Genomic DNA, 17,431 nt, shown 5'->3' with positions numbered 1-17,431 from the left:
GATCAGGTCATCATATATCTCTGGCCACTGGATTGCAGGGATTGATATTAACTTTTTAAGGCTCTTGGCCTTTGGACAAATTCATTTACGTTTCACTTGTCAATGCACAAAAGTCACTTGACCTGGATTGCAGGGATTGATATTAACTTTTTAAGGCTCTTGGCCTTTGGACAAATTCATTTACGTTTCACTTGTCAATGCACAAAAGTCACTTGACCCTGATACCCTCAAATAGCCTGACAAAGTGATCGGGCAAAACTAGCCTGGCTAACGTTACTATCGGAGGTCGCTTTCTCAGGCAATTGACGAATGAAACAGGCTCCGTTAAAGAAATCAGAGAAGCTGGCTATCTTCATCAGGCTCCTATTTACATTAGGCAGTCCTCCCTGACGTTGCTGGTGTAGAATGGAAATAAATACAATATTGTGCACACATTGTAACGGGGACGGGGACGCAGTCTCACTCAGATTGCCAGTTTTAAACAAATCACAAAAATAATCGGACCATGCTAAAAGCAGAATTCCCATATCTCTTGAAAGCTGCCCTGCTCGACTATTTAGATGTTGAATTGACCGTAAAACTGGAAAATTATGAACTTTGTTACATGACGTGAAGACACCGACTATCTACGGGCGACATTCTCACTCAAATGTCAAGACTTTCGTGACCCAAATCAAAATTCTGATGTGACAGATCAATGGGTAATCGCTTTTTCTCTTACAAAGGCTGTTCTCCTCGACCTTTTTGGTCTTTTCAAATATAACTATTTGCATTATCCGTGTGGTCCTTTTGCCATTTAAAATGCTATCCTTTCCCGGTTTTCTGCAACCACATTGCGCGCACATCCCGAATGTTTACACACAAATAATTGGTCTATGAAGCCCTACCATTTCCCTTACTGTAGAATTGTATTTCACACATTTTGTTTTCATGCTACCAATTCAAATTAAGGACAAATAAATGTAGCTAAATAAGATTTTTTTATTTTTCTAATATTTAGGAATGAAATGTTTCCAACGTAATCTAACGACTGAACCTAGACACAAATGTTTTAATTTAAGTTTAATGTTTCATTTTAATTTAATGAATATAAATAAACATGGAGTCTCATTTTATTGTTTAGATTAGACAACTTAGTACGAGGGCTGGTTTCCTTTCCATTTAAACTTGTCACGCTCTGACCTTCATTCAAAGTAATGTGAAACCTTTTGGCAGACGGTGCGGAATAGTGCAGCGGCCGGGGGTTGAATAGAAAGCTGCAAACTTTGATGCAGCCTTCAGCAGGCAGCTGGTGACCAAAGATTCCACAAACCAGTCCTCTGGACTGCACTGCCACCAAAGTTGTCCACAAACGGCAACAAAGATTCTAAGGTGCTGTAAAAGCATGCAATGGACGTCCCTTAATATCCATGGGGATAGATGGTGGTGAAATAGTTTAGTCTGTCTTCGTTGAGGGAATTTTTCTGGAGGGTGATATCGCAAAGATGGTGTGTCAGACATACAGAAGTTTACCAAGGGGCGACTTCAGTGCTCCTCTCCTTGCTGTGGCTGTTCTCTCTATTATATTCGCAGGGATGCAAGAAACCACAGCATTTCCTACCTGGAGATTAGAGGTATGGTGTGATCATTTCGCTTTTGATACTGCAACGGAAACTTTAAACAAACCATTCTATCTCTGCCCCCAAGACTTAATGGAATAGTTCAAACGTACGATTATTAAAAGCTTCATACGGATTAATAGTATATTTTTAAAGAAATGTATTTTTTGATGTCTAAATTGTACTTTGCTTTATTGTGATATAACGAACATACTGTCCTTTATTTTTGACAAGTATACAAAATGCATATATTATAAATTCAGTATGCAATAGGCTAGCATTCAAACGTAGCAGTTATCAATCATGACACAATGCTCAAATGTAGATATGTGTTAAATTAGATGAATGAGGTAGGTATTCTTTCAGGTTAGGAATATTGTTGAAGTGTACAAATTCTGTCAATTCAGTCATTTAAACTGCAGGTGAAAAGGATCATTCTCTTATAATATTAAATAGTGGGTTATGTACTGATCAGTAAACATTTAAACTTTAAGATTATAGAAAATATTCTGCAGGTGAATGTAATGGATGTCTCCTATACCGGAGGACCAGGTATGCCATATACAGGAGAGTTGATTAGCTTTCCCACCTGTGATCAAATGGGGATAAAATCAAATTAATTTAAAGAAATGTTTTGTGATTACCAACCCCATTTAATGTTTTCTATTCATTTTATTGATTTCAAATCTGAATCCTGAAAAGCAAGTCTTAATTTAGCACCACGAGTATTCATGATGATGAGAGTGGACCTATATTAATACTCAACGAGTAAAAGGAACACTGCTGGTGTTAGTCAACACTTTAGATGTTAGCAGAGTGAAATAATCCATATCTTCCGATCATTTTCATATGGTTATATTCAGTGCACACTTGTACTACACTTGAAGACAGACAGCAAGAGTTTGCCAAGGCTGCAGCTTAGAACAACATGTCGTTTCAACAAATCATGATTTAGGTCCAGGGTACATGGAGGGTTCTTGCATTGCTCCAACTGAAATGGAATGTCTGCTCCGGCTTCTTTGTTAGAATGTCTTTCCCTGTTGTAATAGCCTGTATGTCTCCTTGACGCTGTTATCAGTAAGACAGGAAGTCTTCATTCTACTGGCAAAAACTTTCCCTGTTTTCTTAAAGATTGAACAATGTGGATTTTGGAATTATAACACATACTATACATAGTATTTAGTTGTATTAATGATGGGTTGTTGGGTTTATTATTGTTTAATTCAAAACATATCACTAGTTTAACAATTACAAGCTATAACTTTAAAACACAATGAGTTTTGAAGCATTTTCAAGGTCAAAACCACTCTACAAAAAAAAAAAAGGTTTCCAGATAGCAATTATTTTGGGTTCCGGTTAGATATGTATATGTTTATGTATATATAGTTTAAACAATTTGTTTTCATGTTGCCAATTGGTCACATTGTGTAGAGTATTTCACATCTTCCCATTTAATTATCAGATTCATGTTTCGTCACTCAACATATTTCTAAAACGCAAATCATACATTGCTGAGCCTTTAAAGCTGTAAAAGGAAAATAGAATCCAGGTGTTATTATTGTGGAGTCTTACTTGCCCCTCCCAGAAAGGACGACATCAGACATATCTGCTAAATGTATCATACTTAACGTTTGGAAAGCAGTTTTACGGCTGACCACTTCCTTTTTCCAAGGGATGGAATGCCCTCACATGAAAATGTAATGTGTAACATTAGTAAGGCACAGGGATTGCAACCATTATGTGCATTACTCATTGGAATTACAATAGAGTTAAATATCCACAGGGTGGTCAAATCAAACAAGGACCCCCAACATAGTGGAATCTTGAAGGAATCATTGTCACTCAAGGTACAAACAGCTGATATTCAAATTTTAACAGTTAGTTGGTAAAGTATCATGGGTCTACATATTACGTCTGATTACAGATTTTAAGTTTTAACGCAGGTTGAAACCTCTGTTCATTTTTGTGTTGTTCACATTAACTCTATTGACTTCTATCTGTATCAGTCAGAACTGAATGTCCCTAACTACTGCATTATCCTTTTCTTTTTCATCATGTCTTGTTGATCAAAATCCTATGTAGTTAATCAAAGATTTTTTTGTCCAAGGAAGAAGCTCACACCTCTGGTGTGTTGCTGATTGGGATTCGTAAAGATGCCCGCTCGCAGGTGCTCCATCTCTCCAGGAACAAGCGCTACACCCTCACCCCTGAGAAACTGACATGGGACAAGTTCAAGCTCACATACAAGTATGGTGAAATACTTTAGATGCTTCTGAAATCAAATATACAACGGCATCAGTAATTATGTTAAAGAGAGAGAAAGATGTGTCCCCCTTACAATGAAGCAAGTATAACAAAATGTCAAGGGAAATGAACCATTGTTGGACAATTTCTGTATAGAGAACTGAGATGGATGCATGGAGAACCGTGCTTTTATCTGATTCCTGTGGTAAAAAAAACCCCAAAAAAGACAGTTTAACTAGATGATGGCATTGTTTCTGGGCAGGCTGCTGTCTTTCCCAACAAACTTGATGAATGCCAGTGACACACGTCGAGGCATCGCCAAGGCCTTCGGTATGTGGAGTGACGTCTCCCCCTTCAGCTTCAGAGAAGTACCAGCTGACCAAGATGCTGACATCAAGATAGGTGGGCACGTATGAAGGGTCAGATGGCTGAGAGGTTAGAGAATCGGGCTATTAATCAGAAGGTTGCCGGTTTGATTCCCGGCCACGTCCAATGACGTTGTGTCCTTGGGCAAAGCACTTCACCCTACTTGCCTCGGGGGAATGTCCCTGTACTTACTGTAAGTCGCTCTGGATAAGAGCGTCTGCTAAATGACTAAATGTAAATGTAAGCGCAAAAAACAATGTGCACCTACCTCAGAACATCTGTAGTGTTTCTATATCATCAGCAAAATGTGTTTGTGTGTAACACCATCCTGGCTGAAATGTCTTCTACCCCTACTTTATGGCTTATCTAATGTTCAGCATGATTCATGGCTGTATTTAAACCCCCCAAAAATTGGACATCCTCCAAGCATGTGTAACTATTTTGAACTAAATCATGCCTTACGCATCCCTTTGGGTTCAGAACTCAGGGTCTGGGACTCTTGTTCCAGCATACATTTTTGGTGAAAGTGAGAGAAATCACTGTCATCCTCTGGGGGATTAGAGAAGAAGTTTGTCCTTTGGATAGGAATTCATCACCGCTCGACCGTACTGTATGTGGAATGAGAGAGGCTGGAAAGAGTGTTTCCCATCTTGGCTCTGAAGCACAGTTCTCTCCTGGCAGGCTTTTACCCTATCAACCACACAGACTGTCTGCAGTCCTACTTGCACCATTGTTTTGATGGCATCACAGGTGAACTGGCCCATGCCTTCTTTCCCCAAACTGGCGAGATCCACTTTGATGACAATGAGTATTGGATTCTTGGAAACATGCGTTTTAGTTGGAAGAAAGGTTCGTACATTTTACTACAACTCTTGTATTTTAATCCATGTATGTGTAAAGGGAAGATGTTCACTTCTTTCAGTTTTGATTTGGGAATACATGACAAACATTACACAGCTGAGATGTCTCTAGTAACACAGACTAAACATGTTTGTTGTTTGTGCAGGGGTGTGGTTGACAGACCTGGTCCATGTGGCAGCTCATGAGATTGGCCATGTCCTTGGCCTCATGCATTCCTTGAACCCCAACGCTATCATGCACCTGAATGCAACTCTGACAGGGCGCAAGCTCATCACACAAGATGAAGTGTGGGGCATGCACCGACTCTATGGTACATTCAAAAGACAACTTAATCAGTATTTGTTGAATCCATCTTACAGTTCCATACTGCAGTTCAGATGCAAGGGGCGGATTGCTGTTTCCAATTCCTTTGCTGCAGACTAAGAATTTTCTCCCTGGTTCCTGTCTTCCCTCCTCCTCGCCTCTCCTCCAGGATGTTTGGATAGATTATTTATCTGTCCAGCCTGGGCGCGGAAAGGCTATTGCGACAGCAAGCGCAAACTCATGCAGAAACACTGCCCTTCCAGCTGTGATTTCTGTTACGGTAAGAGTACAAAAGTCCAGAGGAAAAATTGAACTCTCACAGCTACTGGTGTTGGAGAACTAATAGGAACTGTTCTGAACTGTTTTCCAATGCAACAATATGAGCCAACAGCTATATATAGGGGAATAAATCTGACCCTTGATGAGTATGGGTTTATTTTATTGCTTTACAGCCAGAGACTCTACAGGCAAATGCACAGGGGCTGCCTCTTATTTCATAACATGATTCCTAACCATTGAAGTAATATATTGTTCAGGGTCCATTGGATATTTGTGTGTAATAGTGGCGAGTGTGGAGAAGGGAGAGGATATAATACAATACAATTCCTGCCTTTGAATAATCTGTTCCTCATTGTTGATTGGGAGACATTGTACGGCTGTGGAAAATTCCTGAGTGACTCCAAACCGCTGGAATTTAAGACTGTGGGTTGAGGACTAGAGACGCGGAAGGTCAATTTGGGATTTTTGCGGCCTTAACAAAAGCAACTGTTTTTAACAGACCTCCAGCTAAGTTGCCAATAGGCTTAGTTTTGTACTTCTGTCAAACCAAATCCGGAATATATTGATAGACTAGTTTTATGATTTGGGTAAAGCACACTTAACATTTAGGAGTTGTTTCCTTTTGATTTAATGTTAGGGATATTGTAAAAGTACTCTCAGTAATAAGGGACCTTTAAGATTTACTGTGTACAAAATACCCACATAGGTCATGAAAAGAATGAGAGGGTTGATAGTTGGAATGTGTCTAGAGTCTATCTCCTCAGACTTGACCAATTCTGTCCACTACTTTTAGAGTTTCCCTTCCCCACTGTGGCCCCCACCCCCACCCCACCAAGGACCAAACACAAGCTGGTTGCAGAGGGCAAGAAGCTCACCTTCCGCTGTGGGAAGAAAATTGCAGCCAAGAGAGGCAAAGTATAGTGAGTATGCATTTGTTCATCCGGTGTCTCAAATTATGTAGAAACAACCACCGTATCGACTTGTGTTTAGAGGAGGTCGAAAGCAACTGCAGTCAATAATAGATTGTGTGGTTACGTGGCCAAGTTCTAGAGGTCACATGCCTCATTAGGTAATGTTTGCAGAAGAAAAGTGACTGTAAACATGTTTCCCTGGTTTTGAGCAGCTGGTACAAGGATGATGAGCTTCTGCAGTACTCCCATCCTGGCTACATCTCCCTAAAGGATGACCACATCAGCATAGTGGCTAACGCTATCAACGAGGGTACTTACACCTGCATTGTAAGGAAAAAGAATAAAGTCCTCACCAACTACTCCTGGAGGGTACGTGTTCGCTTCTGAGGGGGGCGATGGGCCACGCTATCTGCAGAGAAGCACTAGGTATTAGCACCGAGGAAACATACACATCTTGCTTGGTCAAACAGGGACCTCATTCTCTTGGGCACATATTTAAATGTATGTATGTTCTGTTTCAAACATCCCAACATCTGTTTCTCCTCCCTATATGTGGTTTTGTAAGTGTTTTTGTGCATGCACAATAAACACTTGTCCTGTGACAAGTTTTTTGGTGAGACTACTTTGTTAAACTACGTAATAGATTAGGGTTTGGGATCAATTTCATTCAGCTCAAATTATTGGGATCTGAATTTGACCTTTCGAAATTAGAGAGCAGACTGAATTTTGTTCTATTATAATTTCTGAAGCTTTATTTTTTGGATAATATGTCTGGGATCTGAATTTTCTTGTTTGATTTTGAGCAACCTAAATTTCCGAACCTTGAATTTTTGGATCAGATTTTTTAATTGTATATATATATATATATTAAAATAAATTCACATTTAAATTTTAAAGAGGTGAATTCAAAACCAACACATTTGGTGGGTGTTTATATTTCAATATTAAGTATTCAATGCCTTTAAAAATTCTAAACATGTCACTGAAATGCTTCCATACATCAAGCTTTTAATTTGAGTTTTCTCTGGATTATGAAAGATACTTGAATGTACTACTGTAATATTGCCAGAAGCAACATTGTCTAGTCAAGAACTATTTGGGGCCTACTCGCATATGGAACATCTAGCTTGCTTTACTGGCCTTACAGTGTAGCTAATGGATGGTCTCCAGAGATGGTGTAGTAGGTTCCACTACCAGCTCTCTTTCCATGCTTACTCAACACATCAGGTGTAACACTGCTTAGCAGGGCTTAAAGGGGAGTCAAAGATAAAACTGATTAATTTCCAGTTCAGTTGGTTATAACTTAAGTGGTTCATGGGTGAGTTCACCTTTTTCGTCTGTTCCAATCAAAGCAGACAGCCGCCTCAAAGGAATTAGACTGCACCGTTTATTTTTCTCCAGCTTGAAAATGAAAGAATTTATTAGTTTAGTCCTAAAATCGCAGAGCCACTTTAACAACAAAGGAGGGGAGAAGTCTGGGTCTTTTTTTTCTCTGAAAGAACAAAGTACTGAAACAAAGTGTGCAGTGCAAAGAATGACATCACTCTTGGACAGCTACTACCGAGCTGGGTTCAAGGACGGATTTTTTGTGGCCTTTTCTGTTGGCAGTATGTGGTGTGTGTTTGCATAGCGCAGAGAGCATTTATAAATATGGGCAGACAAAATAATGTTTCAATATTTATTTTTTGCAAAAACAATGGCCAATTGTCCAGTCTACAAACTGTCAACCAGTGTAAATGTTCTTACAATATAAGAGAGCTGAAAGAGACTTATTAGACTATTATACAGTAGCTCCAGCACTCAGGAAATACCATCAATTAAAATCTGGTTCTCTTACGTGGCATAAAAAAAGAAAAAATAAACATTTAATGACAAAGTCACAGACGGGACAATTGAAAAATACGATATTGGTCTTTCCATAGGAGCTCAAAACGTGTGTGAATCTTTAAAAGACTATCACAGTTGGATAAGTTATGAATGGATAAAGAAACTCGACACATTTTCGGTAGGTTTAGGCCTGTCCCATTGTTCAGTTGTGTGAAAGTCTTAACCCACGTCATGGTTTTGCAATTCAATAAATGGCAATTCCACATTGAGTCCTGCAGAAAATGCATATATGTCCCATGATAACTTGCTCTAAGGTTGTTGGTTGTTTTCTCCAACACCCACAATGTCCAGATGTTCAGAACTTAAGGCTGAACCCTGGACCCACTGCAGAAGCTCCCTGGTTACTGGATGTAAGGTGGAACCCTGTGTCTTTCAAGTCGTCATCACCCTGAAAAAAGGAATCAAGGATACAAACAAACACATGCTGTTATTTAAAAGCTTTAAACTCGAGGGTCTATATTTTGAAGAAGCAAAGCAACCTGAATGAAGTCCCTAGGAGTAATTGGCAGGGACTAATTCAAGAAGAGTAGGGTTGTAAAAAGTGAGTTCTGCTCACCAGCTGACTGTAGCCCAGGCCTCCCTCCGGGGGTCGGGGGCTGGTGCCTCTCTTCACCCTCTGCTGCTCGCTCTTGGCTGGCCAGGTGGGGAACATGGACGGTTCAATGGGAAGCGGCGTCTCACGAAAGTATTCATGCTTCAGTCCCTCGTCCGATAAGATTCTTTTGCTAGGGCAGTAAGTGAGGAACCTGCACGGAAGGTCAGGGAGAAAAAAAAAAAAAGGTCTCTCAAATAAACCCAATCCAAATATCCAAGAAGAAATGGATGGAAAACACGGTTCTTATTAAAAAAAGTGATCACCTAGTGATGGAACCAGATTAGGAGACTGTTGCAGGGCATCAAAGAGCAACAACAAGGATAGACACCACTGTGTGTCAATTACTTTACTAGAGGGGTTCTCTACTGGCCAGTCATTTGCTGGTTCCTAAGTCACATACAATGCCACAGCTATATCTACCAGGTCTGTACAGCATGCCCCTTGACCTTAACTCCAAAGTGTGATATTTCAAACAGGCCTGTGATGTCTTCCACTTCACTGGCAAATTTACAGACATGGAGCACAGGGAGGTCAAGACCTCCTAGCTAGTTTCCCTGGTTGAATTGTGGTCCTCTGTCCTCCCCTAAATGAACATTAGTTCATAGTCTGCTTTATACTTGGCCAGAGCAGCCAGTTTGAGGGTCTTACTTGTTCATGAGGTCAAAGCCTTGGTCTGATAGGAGTGCCCCGAAGCGCTTGCGCAGGTTATTGTACGGGTACTCTGTGAAAGTCATCTTCTTCACTGCAGGGAGCTCGTTGTAGCCTGGCCAGATCTTCTCACTGGGAGACCCCAAATCCTGGCATCAACACACCCAAGAACCCATGGAGTTAGGAGAGGAAGTGGTGGGGATTTCTGTCTGTGTGGTTTGTTAGTAGTTCGTGAAAGTCTTACAATAGTTTTTCCCATCTTTATTTTTGTTTGTCGAAGCACCGTTAATAGCACGTATGATTTTGATTTGTGATGTAGTGTAGGTTGAATGTACCATACACTGATCCTATGATGTAGCACTATGATATAGCACAGACCTACAGCACTGTAACACGTGTAATAGTTGTGTACTGGAATACATCTTTTTTGCATTGCTTGTATAGCTTTCAGTTCACAGAAATCCCATGAACAGTCATATGAAAGCTGTCCCTAGAATAGTTAATCTCACCAATTTATGTAGAAATAAAATAACCAGTTTTGCACGAGCAGCCAAAATAGCAAGCAGATGTAACATTTTAACTGAGTTTAGTTGACAGATATATGATGTCACTGTTTCTGGAGGGCATGAGGGCATTTTTTTTTACCTTAAATATCTTGTTAATTTGGTCAATTTCAGATTTTCCAGGGAAAAGAGGTTTCTGGGTAAGGAGCTCGCCAAATATGCAGCCCACAGACCACATGTCCACAGCTGTGGAGTACTCCTGTGGAGAGAAGAACAAACACACACAGACTCAGCCCACAAGACAGAGAATACAGCCAAGCATGGATTGAGCTGTTTAGTCTGGATGCAGGCATGCTTGGACACCATATAGAGCTACGGTGTAGTCTAGTTGAGTAAAGATATGTTTTCATATAGTGAGACGTGTGATCAAAAGTGTGCAGGTGCTTTGACCTACACAGAGTTTATGTTAGGTCGTTGAGACGTTATGATAACAGGGAATTGACAGAGCCTGGGTGCAGGTGTTTTGACTCAAATGTAATGTTGTTGTACCTCCACATGCAGGTGTTGTGACAATTTAAGACTGCAGGTGTTAGGGCTGGACCTGCAGGTGTTATGAGTGGACCTGTGGAGCTCTAGGCCTCACCTTAGCTCCCAGCAGCAGCTCTGGTGAGCGGTACCACAGGGTCACCACCACAGGTGTGTATGGCTTCAGGGGAGAACCATACTCTCGGGCCAGACCAAAGTCCCCAATCTATCAAGAGATAAAAACACTCATTTGATTCTACAAACATACATGTGACGAAATAGTGATAATTTCCTTTAACAAACAGCATTCAGGGTGCTCACGGTTGTATAGTTTCTTTTTTTGGGATCCACAAACACCATTCTGATAACCCAGGAGTGTGGAGTACCTTTAGAATGCCCTTGTGGCTGAGCAGCAGGTTAGATGTCTTCAGGTCACGGTGGAGAATCCAGTTGTCATGGAGATGGCGGACACCTCTCAACAGCTGAATCATCAGAGTCTTCACTTCCCCTATGAAAGACGAGGAGAAAGACAGAGAGGGACCTGAACTACGACCCTTTCAAAGCTACTTGAGAACAGAGACAGACACAAGTGTTCCTTAACTCCAAACCACACCAATACCACAGAAACATGACCAAAAGTGCAAGGCAAACAAAGAGAAACTACTAACACATACTTTTGTAAATTAGAAACAGAGCATGAGGGATGTTTCAATTTGATTCGATATTTTGACCACAACCGCTATGGTCAAACCCATCTCCTGGCTAACCTGGAAGGAACGGCTGTTTCATGGTCTCCATCAGGCTCTTCAGGTCGTGTTCCACATAATTCATCACTATGTAGATCTTATCCATGTTGCTTCCTACAACAATTTCCTGTAATGATACAAACAAAATAAGTTAATGCCAGCTAGCGCTCTTCCACGGCCTAGTGTTCGAACAGGTGGTTGTGACTCACCCTGACAGTGACGATGTTTGGATGTTGTGCTTTCAGGATGGTGTTGATCTCTCTCAGCGATGTGATAGGGAATCCCTCCTTCTCCTTTTCCATCTTCAGTCTTTTCAAGGCCACAATCTCATCTGAAACAGCATGATGAGATAAGGGTTGTCAAACAGTGTTACATCAGTCTTTATCAATAGAAGCGGGATAGATATCAGTTGAAGACAAAAACAGTGTTTGGAATGAAACACTTGACATGTACCGACGAGAGCCGACAAACCTGTCTTTTTATCCTTGGCTCTGTACACCACCCCATAGGTCCCCTCCTCTATCCGGTTGAGACACTGGAATTCCTCAACACTTCGACAGCCCTGTAATCAACCACGTTTAAGTGTCATTCTACACTTCCAAAGGGGCCAGAATGGTGTCTGCCAAAGAAAGAAGAAGAGATTAATGGGCATACCTGAAGGGCAGGCAGATATTTGGGCAGCTCCTTCTTCAGTTCCACAGGAGAGATGGGTGGAGAGTCAGGAATATAGTTCTCCTCAGGGGTGACTGAGCGGGAGTGGGTTTGAGACTGGGGTGTGACATCTCCCTCCCCTGTTTCATCCTCTTCATCCTCCTCCATTTCCTCCCCGCTTTCCTCTGTGTCGTGGTCAAAACGTGACTCGGGCACTGCCGGGTGGTAAAGAGGTTGTTTGTTAATACTTTCGAATGGGAGGCCATTTTCAAACCAATTATGTCCTGTCCATCACCTGATAGAAAACAATGGGTTTTAAATGCCTACCTGGAGGAATGTGGATGCCGTTTTCCCTATCCTCTTCGAACTCCTCTTCAGACTGCTCCTCTTCACTCACGTCCTCTGAAACAGAAATGCAGTGTGAGCCAAGCTGTTAAGGGCAAAGAAAAATGGACAGATCAAGCAGCTATTCAAGTTAAGGACTTGTACCGTAGTTCTCCATACCTGCAGTCTGGTCAGATCCTGCAGAACCAGACCCAGATTCCTCCTCTCCCTCACTCTGGCTGCTGGACTCGTTTTCATCATCCTCTTCCCCATCCGAGCCTGATCCTGAGCCTAGGTAAGACCATGACCTCCATCAGTAATAACTCAAAAACACCCCCGATGGTTGTACATAGTTAACAAACTAAACTGAAACACAATTAGTGGAATCTGTAATCAATCAGCCTTCCAAGGGACCACTATAGATATTTTACTATTTTTAAATGTGTAATAACACCATACAATACCAAGTTAAATGTGTATTCTCTGGTAAAAACTAACTTTTTCAATTTTTGGCCCTTCATTGGACAGAAATGGTTAGAGATAGACAGGAAATGTAGGGGAGTGAGAGAGGAAGATATGCAGAAAACAGCCCGAGCCAGAATCAAACCGTGGGAATCCGTTTCTATGGTTAATGTTCAATGACGATGGGTTCATCCTTACCCACGGAGGATTCAGCCGTGCTGGTCTTCCTCTCGCTGTCACTGATGTCCTGCAGGTCTGACAGCAGGTCATTCAAGTTCTCAGGCTTGTCCTCCTTCACAACTGCAGAGGAACGACCAAAAGGGCCCATTATAATCTATGAACATCTGGATTAGGAACGTCATCAAGACCAAATCTTAGACTGCTCTCTCTCGCTCTCTCTCGCTCTCTCTCTCTCTCTCTCTCTCCCCTCTCTCTCTCCCCTCTCTCTCTCCCCTCTCTCTCTCCCCTCTCGCTCTCTCTCTCTCTCTCTCTCTCTCTCTCCACAAGAACGAACATCTGTAGAAATCTCCCTTGTGCTCAAACAGACACCATGGGTTGGTGTGATAATGAGATGGACACTTACCGCCACTCCTGCGAGGCTCACTGTGCTCCGGTCGGTCCCTGGGAGCCCGGCTGGGACTACGGCTGCGGTGGCTCTGTTTGGGCTTGTCGCCATACTCATCAGGTATCCCACGGTGGGATGGCACTGTTGGAGAGGTGACAAACACAATTAAACCTTCTGCCTCCCCCCCCCCTCGGCACGACATGACAGTAACACCTGGGAATGCTTGGCTTTACTGATTTACTGTGGGATCCATCAGAACCATTAGAGAGAGACGAGGCCTCACCTTCTCTGCGTGCCTCACGCTCCTTACGGCGCTCCTCAGCCCGCCTCTCCCTCTCTTTCTGCTCACGTTGCTCCTTCTGCTGCTGTTCGCGGAGCTTCCTGTCACGCTCTCGCTGGCGCTCTACCTGCTCCAGCCTGTCCCTGTAGTCCGGGGAAGACGGGGGAATCCTGTCAGGGGCTCTCCAAAACCCCAAAAGTCACCCACCCCAAACCGTTAATGTCAGCAGGGGGAGGGAAGGAGTCAAAACAGACAAAGCAGGATAAAGGCAGTGGAAGGGGAGACCAAAGGCTAACAGGTAGCTTATTAATCAAGCTAATTGTTAGCCAGGGTTGGCCACCCTCACTCTCTCTTTCACTGCAGGTTAAACAATACAGTCATAAAGAGTGGTGATGTCACCATAAAGATCAATTACCAAAAAGGGAGAAGTCATTACCTAAACTATAATGCAATGCATGCATGCACAGGGGCTTTTCCAGGACAAGATTCTTTTGAAAGATCAGTGGTCACTTAAATTATTCAAGGCTTCTATCTTAATAGAGCTCCATACTTAACTAAACAGCCACAGTCTTGGGGGGGCACCTTCTTAGTACATTTACATCATCGTTATATAGGTAAAGCATTTGACTAAGAATAGTTTTGTGTTGCTAAGCAAGTTGTGTGTTCCATGAGTCAGCGGTCACCTCTCTCTGCGTGAGTGAGCTCTGGCCTGCTCTCTTCGTTTCTGCCTCTCCCAGTCTCGCCGGGCTTTGTCCTGCTCCTCCCACTGGCGTTTCCTGCGCTCACTCTCCCGCTCCTTCTCTTTGTCTTTGGGACGCACGTGTTTCCCTGCTGTAGACGCAGGCAAAAAAACGGTGTTACAGCGGTACAGTGTCAACACTCTCCTCTCCAACACAATTCTGTCTCTTACAAAACACATACTTGTGTGTGCACGAGCACACACGTACAGACCTCTGCCTAAGATCTACTACTGACTTAACGACCCTGAACCATCCTTGGTTATAACATACCTCCTTCTGCAGAGTGGCTACGATGGCGTCTTTTATCCTTTCTCTTCTCTTCTTTTCTATGGTGAGATTTGTCTTTCCTGGCTATTTGCTGCGGAGGTTTGATAGCAAGTGATTCATCCTCTTCTCCCCTGGAATTTGTGAAAATGAGACTGTATAGAACCCAGGGGAATATAGAGCACACATCAGAGCCCTGTACAATAATAGCAGTGAATTGGAGAAAAGGCTGCAATCCAAGAGAAACAAATGTTCACAGAAAATGACATTGATTTCAAACCAAAATTCTCCACAACCCAGTACCTGTCTTCAGTAGTGTCTTCCCGTACGTACGGGGAATTATGAATTGTTATTTCCATTCTGTGATCCCGTAGTTCTCCTTCCTCCGGAGTGTCACGTTTGGCTTCCCGATCATCCGTCTGTGGAACAGGGCACGGCGCGAACTGAATAAAACAAGAAGAGGGAGCAAATCAAGGTGTAGGGGTTAATCAAGTCTCTACAGACACTTGTTTATTTAGTTTAACTGTACACTCTGTATATATCCTTGACCTCTATTCACACATATACCCTAACTGACCTATGATTTCTTCATTTTCCAGGGGCAACTTCAACCCATTTCAAAGTGTGTGTTCCCTGACAAGTGTTTACATTTTTCTGGCACTTGGGCTCAGTCCTCTCCTCCAGCTCTTTTCTACGTTTCTTCTCTTGGAGAATCTCGTCAAGTGTCTTCACTTTCCAGGTGTCCTTTTCGTCCCCCATCAGCACCCACTCGCCACCACCTGTAGCACAGACAAAGACCCACTTTTTCAGAACAACAAGAAGGACGCCACTCTGACTGTCCTAACAAACTATTTCAATGTAGGCCAACGTGAAGCATGACGATGGTTGTTGGTGTCTGACTAGAACCGATGCTACTAAAGCACTTATTGTTCATTATGTACATCTTACTTGGAATTGCTTGGACTGCAACCCTGTGCAGTTCTGATGGTTGAACGTTTTTTTTAAATATACAGACATATACCTTAATAGGAGGGGAGATTGTTGGCGTATACAAATTCAGTAGGTGTACAAGTGTAGGTGGGACATGCCCACTAGGAAAAAAAGTATCTATTCACAAGGGATATTACGGGGAAGAGGGTCAAGTTTGAAACCTATAATGTTAAGTGTTACCTGAGGAGTGCCTCGTATCTTATCCATAGCAGTAACTTCACACTTTCACTGGTAGAAAAATAAACACAAAAGACCATTCCAAAAATGATGTAGGGGAAGCCTTTCGGTGTAAGCGTGGGAGAACATATAATTGACGGTCCAGTTATAGATCCATTTCAGCTACCTGGCAGAAATACATCGGCCTAAACGTTGTATCTATACATAACCTACTGACTGTGTTAAGATGTGATTGACTGCATGGACATCCATCATTTTGACTCACGTTGGGTACATCGCAGTCATTACCTAATAAACTCGCAATAACAAAATCATCTACTATAGGTTAGATGATTTTTTAGGGAGCTACAGTATTTCAGCTAAAAGAAATCGCAGATTGGCTAGTTGGTAAAATATCGCTTAGCTACACATTTCCAGCAACCGTGAAATAGTCAAGTTTGCTTAGCTATATAACAATAGGTTGCAAAATGTTTTGGTTTTTTATACTTAAAAGCGGACCGGCTGGCTAGTTTAGTGCCAAGTCGTGGCTACTGCGTTTCGCTGGCAAGGCAAAGCAAGGCGCAAACATGATTACTAGCTAGCCCAGTTAGCCATCTTTAGCAACAACGACAGATGAACGTTTTGATGCTAATCCCCATTCTCCAAAATCTGAGCATCAAATTAGATTTGAACATAATCCTTTCAATACATATAAAATACGAGAATCTGCTGAATCTTGATTTCTTTCCATCACAAGATTTTTTTAACAAACCTGAAATATGCTCCGCGCTAATTTGGAACACCGGAAGATTCAACTATTCCCCCCCTCGACTTCTTAGGTCATACAATCATTTCCTGTAAAGTGTTCTTCGCTGACAGATCCTCCCTGACGCTCCCTGACCCTTTCACAGAGGAAGGAGTTTTACCAAGAGCCCGGAACCAGAGAATGTCTAATATGTATATTATAATTAAACACTATTGACTTAAGCTAAAACCGAAGTAAAATTAAGTCATATGGCTACATATAAATGCAATACATCGTCTAAGTTAGACTCTAACCAGCGTTGGCGAGATACTAATGTACAAATCCCATTGGTTTATGTACATAAATGCAATACATTCTCCGACCAGCGGTGGCGGTAATCCCTCGGCTCAACCCGTTGAGAGCCTATCCACTCCCTATTAAGTCCCATTGTACCGAATTTGGTTGCAGTTCCACCGATCGCCGGCATGAGGCAATGAGTGCAAAATGAATGGGTCTGTGGAGCTAGACGGCTAAATTCAGAGAATGTCTAATATAGGGAGAACCATAGTTATATATATCTACGGGGAGAACGTCCACTCTCGGGGACCTCCCGACTCTGAACTGGTTGCAGTTCCACTGTAGTTCCATGTGAAGGCGCTAACGAGCGAGTGCAGAATGAATGTAGGTCTATGGAGCTATACCCCTCAAAATCCACTTTTCTCAGGATATAATTTTTTGTCTAGTAATTTGAATTCTGAATTCGAAAGGGGAAGACAAAAATAATACAC

At 42.2% G+C, this 17,431-nt stretch overlaps 2 protein-coding genes across 10 annotated transcripts; one reads left to right on the top strand and one right to left on the bottom strand.

Annotated features, from left to right (window-relative positions):
* The first annotated feature begins 1,206 nt into the window (after window positions 1–1,206).
* On the top strand, window positions 1,207–7,452 carry mmp23ba (matrix metallopeptidase 23ba). Its single transcript, XM_047040612.1, has 8 exons — window positions 1,207–1,613; window positions 3,706–3,845; window positions 4,105–4,244; window positions 4,890–5,057; window positions 5,215–5,379; window positions 5,542–5,652; window positions 6,445–6,571; window positions 6,775–7,452. Exons 1-8 carry the CDS (start codon window positions 1,485–1,487, stop codon window positions 6,947–6,949), a joined length of 1,155 nt encoding a protein of 384 aa, XP_046896568.1. The 5' UTR covers window positions 1,207–1,484; the 3' UTR covers window positions 6,950–7,452.
* A 774-nt stretch (window positions 7,453–8,226) lies between these two features.
* Window positions 8,227–16,771, bottom strand: cdk11b (cyclin-dependent kinase 11B). Of its 9 annotated transcripts, none has more exons than XM_047040412.1 (21): window positions 16,671–16,768; window positions 15,923–15,970; window positions 15,401–15,531; window positions 15,056–15,195; window positions 14,759–14,907; window positions 14,432–14,579; window positions 13,752–13,891; window positions 13,487–13,609; window positions 13,102–13,203; window positions 12,607–12,732; window positions 12,445–12,519; window positions 12,121–12,332; window positions 11,938–12,028; window positions 11,676–11,797; window positions 11,488–11,593; window positions 11,107–11,228; window positions 10,839–10,946; window positions 10,338–10,454; window positions 9,693–9,841; window positions 9,006–9,195; window positions 8,227–8,837 (listed from the first exon to the last, which is right to left on the bottom strand). In XM_047040412.1, the coding sequence occupies exons 3-21, from the start codon at window positions 15,509–15,511 to the stop codon at window positions 8,745–8,747; spliced, it is 2,424 nt and encodes an 807-aa protein (XP_046896368.1). In that variant the 5' UTR covers window positions 15,512–15,531; window positions 15,923–15,970; window positions 16,671–16,768; the 3' UTR covers window positions 8,227–8,744. The 9 variants fall into 9 exon arrangements, with proteins under 9 accessions (XP_046896368.1, XP_046896369.1, XP_046896371.1 ...); XM_047040413.1 differs by having other exon boundaries at window positions 14,759–14,886; XM_047040415.1 differs by having other exon boundaries at window positions 13,752–13,930; window positions 14,759–14,886; window positions 15,330–15,531; window positions 16,671–16,767.
* Between the last annotated feature and the right edge of the window lie 660 nt (window positions 16,772–17,431).

Source organism: Hypomesus transpacificus, chromosome 18 (assembly GCF_021917145.1).
Source record: "Hypomesus transpacificus isolate Combined female chromosome 18, fHypTra1, whole genome shotgun sequence".
Lineage (NCBI taxonomy): Eukaryota > Metazoa > Chordata > Actinopteri > Osmeriformes > Osmeridae > Hypomesus > Hypomesus transpacificus.
This window is presented reverse-complemented; position numbering and strand designations above follow the sequence as displayed.